At 42.3% G+C, this 9,465-nt stretch overlaps 1 protein-coding gene across 3 annotated transcripts; it reads right to left on the bottom strand.

Moving 5' to 3' along the window:
- Positions 1-1,584: 1,584 nt before the first annotated feature.
- On the bottom strand, positions 1,585-8,994 carry LOC123186571 (disease resistance protein PIK6-NP). Of its 3 annotated transcripts, none has more exons than XM_044598325.1 (10): positions 8,751-8,994; positions 8,562-8,639; positions 8,388-8,453; positions 8,223-8,299; positions 7,932-8,129; positions 7,724-7,805; positions 6,655-7,518; positions 3,639-5,644; positions 3,444-3,530; positions 1,585-2,018 (listed from the first exon to the last, which is right to left on the bottom strand). In XM_044598325.1, exons 7-9 carry the CDS (start codon positions 7,482-7,484, stop codon positions 3,487-3,489), a joined length of 2,880 nt encoding a protein of 959 aa, XP_044454260.1. In that variant the 5' UTR covers positions 7,485-7,518; positions 7,724-7,805; positions 7,932-8,129; positions 8,223-8,299; positions 8,388-8,453; positions 8,562-8,639; positions 8,751-8,994; the 3' UTR covers positions 1,585-2,018; positions 3,444-3,486. The 3 variants fall into 3 exon arrangements, with proteins under 3 accessions (XP_044454260.1, XP_044454256.1, XP_044454248.1); XM_044598321.1 differs by having other exon boundaries at positions 7,932-8,106; XM_044598313.1 differs by having other exon boundaries at positions 7,724-8,129.
- Positions 8,995-9,465: the final 471 nt, after the last annotated feature.

The raw sequence follows: 9,465 nt of genomic DNA, 5'->3' as shown, positions 1-9,465 counted from the left end.
AATTCTGTAGTCATTCTGCCTGTCCTTACAATACAACCAAATCCACCAAAATCTTGAATTGTGTAGTCACTCTGCTTGTCCTTACAGTATTGAAGGCCAGTAATTGGGCAGTGGCAGCAAAATACGTTGCAAACAGTACTGCAATACAGGAAACAGAACACAAAAAAAAAGCAAACTCACAATGGTAGGAAGTGTTCAGCTTCTTCCTGGAGGGGGTCCTGGACGCAATGCTTCAGCGCCAGGTCATCCTTCTGACGCCTTACTTCCTTCTATGTTTGTCTTGAGTATTCCTCCAAACACGGCGCTCAGGTCTTGAGGTGTGCAGTAAAATTGTAAAATTCAGTGGTCTACTTCAGGTAGTGGGGACTACATAGATATGTTGCTGAGCATATGAAAATGGTGCTGAACAATATCATCAGTATGTCTGTATCAATATGCATTTGGGGCAGGCAGGTTGACCATTATAATCAGATAGGAAATTTTATCCATGCACTGTAGGCTGACATAACTGATTAACTGACTGAGTAGCTCATAGTAAGGTATGAATTATATAAATGATGCAGTGCATAGTGCTAAGAAAAATATTGCAAAGGACAGATAATATCCATAGGATGTAGTATTACATAATCCTGACACAGTATTACAAAAGAAAGTCTTCATAACTAGGGAGTGATACTGAATCCTGGAAATAAACAGAGTGCTAAACTCAAAAGATCCATGCCAAAGGCCTAATTTTATTTGACTGTAACGAAGGCAGTCGGCTGGTGCTGATGGAGTTTAGCTATTCATTAGGAACTGGAGTGGTGAGCTTCTCCTCTGTCATTTCACCTCATTAGGGGGAGCTGGCAGCGTCGAACTGCAATGGCCTCATTAGGAGCTAGCTTAGAACAAAATTGAATCATGAACGAACTGAGGGGCTTTTGTTTATGCGAACAGTAGGACTTTTGTCCTTCTGTTTTTGTCCTTCATTAGGAGCTAGCTTCAAACACTGGGAGGCTTTTGTCCTTCTGTGTTTTCATCACCCGTGTTCCTATTCGACCATTAGTTCTTCATCAGGGCGAATCAAAGAAGAAACATCACCTATGGTCCATTAGTTTCAGTTCTGCACCGTGGATCAAAGAATGCCCGTCAGGTGTGTTACTCCATATAACTCACTAGTTCTTTCAGGACGGATCACATACTCTCTCAGTTCCAAATCAATCGAAGTCCTAGCTCTGTTTTCAATAATCTAAAAAAGGCTCTGTTTTCAAGTTTGACCAAGGCTATACAAAATTGTATGAGGCCATATTACTTTCACCAGATTTATCATCAAGTACATTCCACACTAAAAATATCAACACAATTTTAACTTTGATGTAGGACAGAGAAATAAAAGAACGCATTGATTTGGTGTACCAGCGACGTACTCTGTCTGGTAGTACATTTTTGTTCCTATGCTGACCTGCATAAGCGTTTTTTTGGTACTGCATTTCATTATACATACACCCTTTTCAGTTGTATGTAGCAGAAACATGTTGGTAGAACTAGCAAAAATATTCCTTTTTTTTTTAGGAAACTAGAAAATTTTCTCTGAAGGAGCAAATCTCGCAATGAAGGGCAGATTTTTTTTTGAATCAAGGGCTCAGGTGAGCCCCAAATTTCAGTCATTACAAATATGATAATACACCCTCAGGTTTGTCCGGTTCAGCGGGAAAAAAACACCAGCATGACATGGGCTGGCCCTCCCATGTAACAACATGCAAATAAAAGCAACGACTGTCATTTAAAACAAATTATCATTGTAAAACAAACTATCCTTGTAAGAGATCAACTCACTCCAACACCTTAGTCTATTACAAAAACCAAAGAATCTCTTTCTGAAAGTGATTGCCATTTAAAAGAAGCTCAGCACACAATTAACTTCCAGCGTAGCTTGAAAATTTTTCATTCTTCAATTCTTTGCATAATTGGCGCCCACCGACGTTTGTGAAACACCTCGGATGCCACCAGCAGTAACCTGTACGCCCTGCTACTGCTACCTGCATATTGCACAAGTCAATTCTCTGTTCTGTTTTTTCAGGGAAAGTCGATTCTTTGTTAGCTAGACCAAACATCCACTATGCAACTTCAGTAACTATAAGGTGGGATCCATAGGGAAAATATTTCCCAAGCAATCATCATTCCTCGTTTTCCAAAAATACTAACCAACTGTGGCTAGCCTAGCAGAAACACTGCCCCTCCTGCTAATAAGAACTGCACCAAAACAAAAAGCACACAGCAAATTGTTCAAAATATAACGAGCAACCGGACACTTAAAGAAGTATCACACTACCTATAAGATTCAGATTACCTATGGTTTAGATACTATTCCTGAATGTTAACCATAGGATTACTTTGTTCTCAGCTAGACCAATAAAACATCGAATATGTAACTTTACCAACTAATCAGCTGGGATCAATTGGGAAAATATTTCTGAAGCAAACATCATTCCTTTTTTCCCCCAATAGACCAAATAACTGCCGCTGCCCCAGCAGAAACCAGATTCCTATCTTTACCCCTCAAATTCATCACCCAATCACAAACTCCTCCATGCTAACAAGAATTGTATCAAAACCAAAAAAGCAGTGTCCAGTGTTCAAAATATAATCCACTTAAACAAGATATGATCCACTGACTGTTTTCTACTGCGAAAAAGATTATTTCCTGTACAACACTACCTCTATGATTCATATTATTCTGGTTAAGATACTATTTCTGAATTCGAACCACAGGAACGTGTTGACCATAAGTGGAACTTTTACATACCAAAATTTTCAACAAGGTCATTTCACTTGTTGAGATTTCAAAGCTATATAAATAAATAGAATGCACAGAAAAATAACCATTTTTCTCTAAAAGCCATCCACAGACCAAAACTTTCACAATCAGCGAGCAATTGATGCCATAGCACAGCAGTTCCACCATATAGATTCCTTATAAGTTTTAGAGCAGTGAAATTAGTGCCTAGCACTCTAGCTACAGAGATATGCTTACATAAATATAAGAGGTTTTTTAACATGGTCCCTCTTACCTACTCTTTCCCCATTACCAACTATCCTTCAAAAAAATTGTATAACCTAAAACAGCATCCACTGTCCACATATCTCCCCAATATCTAGTTCTTTTCCCATTACCAACTATCCTTCTAAAAAATTGCACACCACCGTGTGTACCTTCTGTGCCTTAGCTTTCATCAGCCCTTGCCAAAAATGAGATTGGGCAAGTTTGACAATACACTGTGCCAAGTTCACTTTTCTGATCAGATACTCATGCCCAAGAATTTTTGTAAACACCTTAATCTGTTTAAATTTTCTATAGGCCACTAGTGGCTAAGGAGTGTAGATGATCGATGGAATGAAAAGCTTGTCTCTAGACAGGGAGAAAGAAAGATGGAAAACGGAATAGGCAAATATGTACTACATACCGAGAGCACATCTGATATAATGTGAGTCGCTTTGCGTCAGAAATCAGTTCATCACCACGTCCTTACACAAATCGTCATCATGATCACCTTGGGAGATTTAGAGATCAAATCCATGCAGAAAGTAATAAGGCCAGTCTGTCATTCAGAAAACACATACATACATGTACGAGTAATTAGTTGGTGCAGCGTGAGTACCTTCTGCTATACGCGGCTTCATATAAATATTAATCTGGGGATGGTTGGGATGGGCTTCGAGGACGTGCCTCACCGCAGCCTCCGCTTCCTTTGCCTCTCCAACGCTCGCTCCACCACAATACATAAGAACACGGACATACCGCCGAAGGGAGAGCAGGTTCCCCTGCAGGCCCAAGTCGAAACCACAGTTACCATCCTCTTTCGCCACCCGCACACCCAGGCTGAACTCAACTGCTTCCGCCCATGGCAAAGCTCCTGGTTCAAACTTTATCTGTGCTGCTGATCCACAATTCAACTCAAAGACTACCATACAGCGGAACCCATCTGCACGGATGACTAGTAGCCGTTGTGTTTGGTGGGTGCTCGTTATCCAGAGACGACGAAGGGACAACAACCCCCCAATGATTTCCATGTCTTCCTGCTGCACTTCCTTCACTGACCTGAGGATTAACTCGGAGAGGTTCGAGAGATGCGAGGGGTCTCTCTTTATCCACCCTCGCAGTGCAGAGAGTTGGCTGGGCATTCTTGACACAAATTCGCGGAGATGTACAGGAGGCACCCAGCATTCTCCCAAGAGATCCATCAGTTCAAAAGATGTTTCTTCCGAATTGCAATTAATACATAGACTTTCGATGCGATGTAGGCTGCACAGAGAATACACAAAACCTTCATACAAATCCAAATTACCATCCTTGAAGCTAATCTGAAGCTCCCTCAGCCTTGCCAGGTTGCCATGCTCTTGTGCAATAATGTTCAGAGAGACCAAGATCCCCCTCAACACTTCAATGGATGTCAGATTCTGCAACACACCAGGAGTTGGAACCACCTTATTGAGAACAACATTTAGGTAGATTAATCTTCTCAATTTGAAAAGAGTGGAAGGCAATTCATCTAGCCCATAATTGCTTCCAAGATCCAACACCTCCAAAAACTGCAGGTTCCCTATCTCAGCCGGGAGCTTACTGATGTTGGTACCTGATAGACCTAGGTACCTCAGGTGAATTAAGTGTCCAACACCCTTGAGGTTAAGTTGCAGGCTGCTACTTTTTCCCAGATTACAGTCCGACAAATCAAGTACACGCAGAACTTCAAACATTGGCAGGCTTGGCATGATACTAACAGCAGGAGGAAAGATAGTAATTGACCTCACTCGTGACATACTCATGATATTTGTGAGAGGCTTGGCTTGATGATCTTCCATTTTATTCTGAAGGGACAAACAGCGGACATTACTTTCTGAAGATATGCTATTCCCAGTGCCATCCAATACATTAACAAACTTTGCTTCACGTGACAAGTTGCAGATAAGGTCCAAAACCATATCATGTACACGGCAAGCAGATACCTGGCCTAGATGATCATATATTGGCTGAATCATACTTCTATTAATGAGCTGGTTGAAGTAGTTTAATCCGACCAAAAACAGGCTGGTCCCTTGATCTCCATGGTGGACAAATCCTTCGGCCACCCACTTCCATATCAGTCTATCTCTATAAATCTTTCTATCTTCTGGATATATACATAGGTACAATAGACAAGTTTTCAGATGGGGGGGTAGATTATAATAACTGAACGAGAGTATTCTCCGCATCTCCTCTAAACTGTTATCTTCTGTTAATCCAGAGCCAATGGACTGGAGCAGAATATCCCACTCACGCTTTGGCTTCACGTGCTGGCCACTAGCCAAAGCACTAGCAATAGTAATGATGGCTAGTGGTACCCCACCACATTTTTTCAATATATCTTTAGACACTTGTTCAAATTCATTTTGACATCCACTCTTGTCGGGAAATATTCTCTTATGGAAGAGCTTTCTGGAATCATCAGTAGAAAGAGGTTTCATTTCATAAATCGAATCATTAGCCGACGAGCAACATGAATTGGAGACACTGACAATGCGGGTTGTGGTGATTAGCCGACTGCCTAGATTATTCCTGTTAGAGAAAGCCAAGTTGATGCCTTCCCACAAATTTTCATCCCATATATCATCAATTATGACCAGATACCTACATTAGTTCAGAGTATCAGTGCAAGGTCTATACACATAACAAAGCTGAGGGCCATATAAATATATGGGTGGAACTATACATCTATAAGTGCACATATTCAGAAACAAACTAATAAGAATCAGACGTCTCAATCTTGACAATCTGATCTTAATAACTGTGCATTACAATCAGATGATGAATAAAATGAATACAAATTTAATATTCAAGGGAGTAGAACACGAAGAGCAAATTGCTGCATCAGTGACATAGATAGAAGTACAATTAATTTGTTACTCCGTCTGATCCAAAATAAATGTTTGAACTAAAACCACGACACTTATTTTGTATCGGAGGGAGTACAACATTTCAAATATTACAATGGTTAGGTAGGTCTATTAGAAAGATCAACATTTCAAATATTACAATGGTTAGGTAGGTCTATTGGAAAGATCGGAGCACTGATTTGCCCACCAATATACTGTATGGCCGCTGATGAACCTCCCGGAGACTCAAATTTTAAATGACATTATCCTTTTGAGTATATTCTGCTGATAGTAATTTTCTAAACAAGGCGAAAAGGGGAAATATAATGTGACATCGAAGAGCGAATTTAACTTCCTGGGGTATTTAGAGCAAAAGGGTAGCCTTTGGTGCACGATGCACCATTTTGGTGTATTATTTGGTACAACTGTTATTATGCTCATTCTTTATATCTTTGATGAAATGTACAATGCTGAGATGAATTTCTTAGACCAATGGCAATAAATTTAAGCCACTATAATTACTGCAATGAGAAGTATTTTACTATTTCTTCAGATAAAGGAGGGGGGATCAAACATATATACTCATACAGTCTTGAAACTTAGTACCTATAACCTTTGCGGCTTACTGACCTTAATGAGAAATTATTCTGAACCGGCCTTTTGTGTGATGGTTACAATGTATTTGTACATCATTAGTTGGACAACTAGCATAGGAAACGGACATAGTATCATAGTAGTATCATTTTTGCTGCAAGTGATGCATACCTCTTGTTCTCGAGGAATTCATGAAGCTTGTTGATAAGCTGCCTTTCATCCAACATGACAACATCTGAGTGGGATATTCCGAGATCAATAAGGATATCCCTAAAAACCTTCCTGACATCAGGGTTCTGACCGACGGGGACAAATGCCCGACAATCAAAATCACCTTTAATCTTCTCGTATACTGCTCTAGCAAGAGTGGTCTTTCCCAACCCTCCAAATCCAACAATGGAGATCTTCTTCAGTTTCTTGTTAGATGCATCGTCACCCTCAATGGAGAGCAAACTCAAGAGGTCTTGATCCCTCTTCCCATAAATGCCCACCAGCTCTGTCGCTTCTGTGTACAAAGCCCGAAGACGAGGATCTATAGCAATTGCTTCTGTGGGATTAAAAGCAATACCATCGAGCTTGTTCCTGCCACGCCTAGCAGCCACCTCCTGGAGTTGCTCCTTGATTTCCTTGACGGCGTCAGCTATCCGATGGTGATTCTTGCCTTTCTTGAACAAGCTGACCATCTTGTTCTTGAGCTCCTTGAATCTGCCGGTGTTGTCCTGAGGCTGCTGAATACCTTCGACGCGTACGAGGAATTTGTCGACGACATCCTCCATGTTGTAGGAGAGCTCTCTGACTTCATCGGCCCAGAGCTTGACTTGCGTGTCGAGCTGGTCCCGCGGCACGGCACCAACCTTGATGAGGGCAGCATGCATGCTCTCAAGCTCCATGGAGAGAAAGCAGACGTCTTTCTTGACGCGCTTGTGCAGGTTGTGCTCATCCATGAGCAGCTGGCCCAGCTTGGGGAGCAGGCTGCCCATGGCACCTGTTGTGACCTCCATGAGCAGCTCTCTTTACCACCAATCAGCTAGAAACCTGCAAATCGATGAATTTGGGGAGCTATAATCGAGCTCTAGAACTGAGTTGCAAACTAAAAACTTAGCAAATCAGCAGATAAGGTGTGGATTTTTGATGAAGAGGCCAGGGGAAATCCTCCTCCTTGAAAAAAAAAAAGCTGATAAGGTGTGGATGTGACACATTTGAGTAGAGCAGAACAGTAAGAAAGATGAGATAAATTTACCAGGCCGGTTCAATGGATTTGAGGCATCGTGCTCTGAACGACTGGAAACTGTATGGTTCTTGCTTGCTGTTCCACTGCCACTCTTGAATCAAGCAACACAAATCATACTCTCAAGCAAGCTCGGAGGCAGCGCAATGGAGGAGAGGACTGAGATGTGAGGACGGGAGCACTCAGTTGAGACTGGAGACAGAGCAGAGGAAGACCCCACCTTTTGTGCTTCACAGCAGAGCAGAACACAGCGGCGGCGGCCTCGTCGGATGGTCGGCGGACAATGAAGCAGAAGCGGCGGCGTCCTCGTCGGATGGTCGGCGGACAATGAAGCGGAAGCGGCGGCACCAGAGGCCAGATCCGTGAGCGTGTTGCTCTAAATAATAACTGGAAACCTGCATAATAGATGAATACCAAGCTGTAACCCAATCCAATCAGTGTGAAGCTTTAATTTGAACGAGCTATAGAACAAAGTTGCCAATCCAAACTGCGAGATCCACACCAAGCCCACCTTTGATACTTCACGACAGAGCAGAACACAGCGGCGTCATAGGGGACAATGCGGCGGCGGAGGTCGCTTCACTCGATCTGGAAGAATAAGTAAGAAATTACAATGTAGCAAATCAGCAGATTAATATGAAGAGAATATCAAGAAAGATGGGACGGAAAATTTTACCAGGCCGCTAGCCGGGTCAGTGCCTTGGATGCATGGTGCTCTGAATAGTGACTGGAAACTGCCACCCTGGATTCAGCCAACGCAAATCAATGAGACTCGTCAAGCAGGAGAAGCAATAACATTTTAGACCCAAGCATTGCTACTTTACTGGAAACAAATCGACAAGAAACATACCCCAAATGTCCATGGAGGTTGGATGAGATCAGCAACTGTACTGTACTAGATAGATAAAGAGCCCCCCACGATCCCACCCTGGATTCAATCAACACAAATCGATCAGAATCTCAAGCAGGAGAACAAATAACTTTTAGATCCAAGCATTGCTACTTTAACTAACTAGAAACAAATCGACAGGAAATATACCCAAAAATGTCCACGGGTGAGGAGCAGAGGAAGGCCAACAACAGCAGTCAGTTGGCAGGGGCGAGGCCGGGGGAGGCGAGGATCGATCTTATTCCAGGCAGCGCAATGGAGGAGAGGACTGAGATGAGAGCAAGGGAGCACCCGGTGGTGGAGATGAAGAGCAGACGAAGACCAGCAACAGCAGGTCAAGAGCTACAGAGCCCCCACGATGCCTCAGAGTAGTACTAGTGCTTTTGGCTCATGTAATTATTCAGTGCAGTGGGTCATACAGGGACAATGATTCAGAGACAATAATTGTACGTCCTCTCATTTCTCTGTATCTCCCTCGTGCACCTGCCAGGCACCTACCATCTCTCCATCCTTCATGCATTTCTCAGGAAATGACACTATTAATTTTACTCACTAGCGTTCATCTTTGCAACTGGTAAAGAACCCAAGAATCCCTCCGTTCAGTTTGAAAATTTCGGTTTGGTAGTGAATACTCAATGCCTTTGAGTACTAGTACTAGGGAAAGCATAGTTTCAGTTCATGAACATACGTTAAACTTTAACAGAACCTGAAACCATACCAACAAAACTGAGGGATCATGAACATACGCTAAACTGTAACAATAAACACATAGTTTCAGCTCACAGCTTGACATTGATCTACAAACAGAAATATAGGAAGGAAGTGAATGCAAGCAAGTTGTTACGTTATGTTACACAGATGGCGT

Source organism: Triticum aestivum, chromosome 1A (assembly GCF_018294505.1).
Source record: "Triticum aestivum cultivar Chinese Spring chromosome 1A, IWGSC CS RefSeq v2.1, whole genome shotgun sequence".
NCBI lineage: Eukaryota > Viridiplantae > Streptophyta > Magnoliopsida > Poales > Poaceae > Triticum > Triticum aestivum.
Note: the sequence above shows the minus strand (reverse complement) of the source record. Positions and strands in the feature narration are given on the sequence as shown.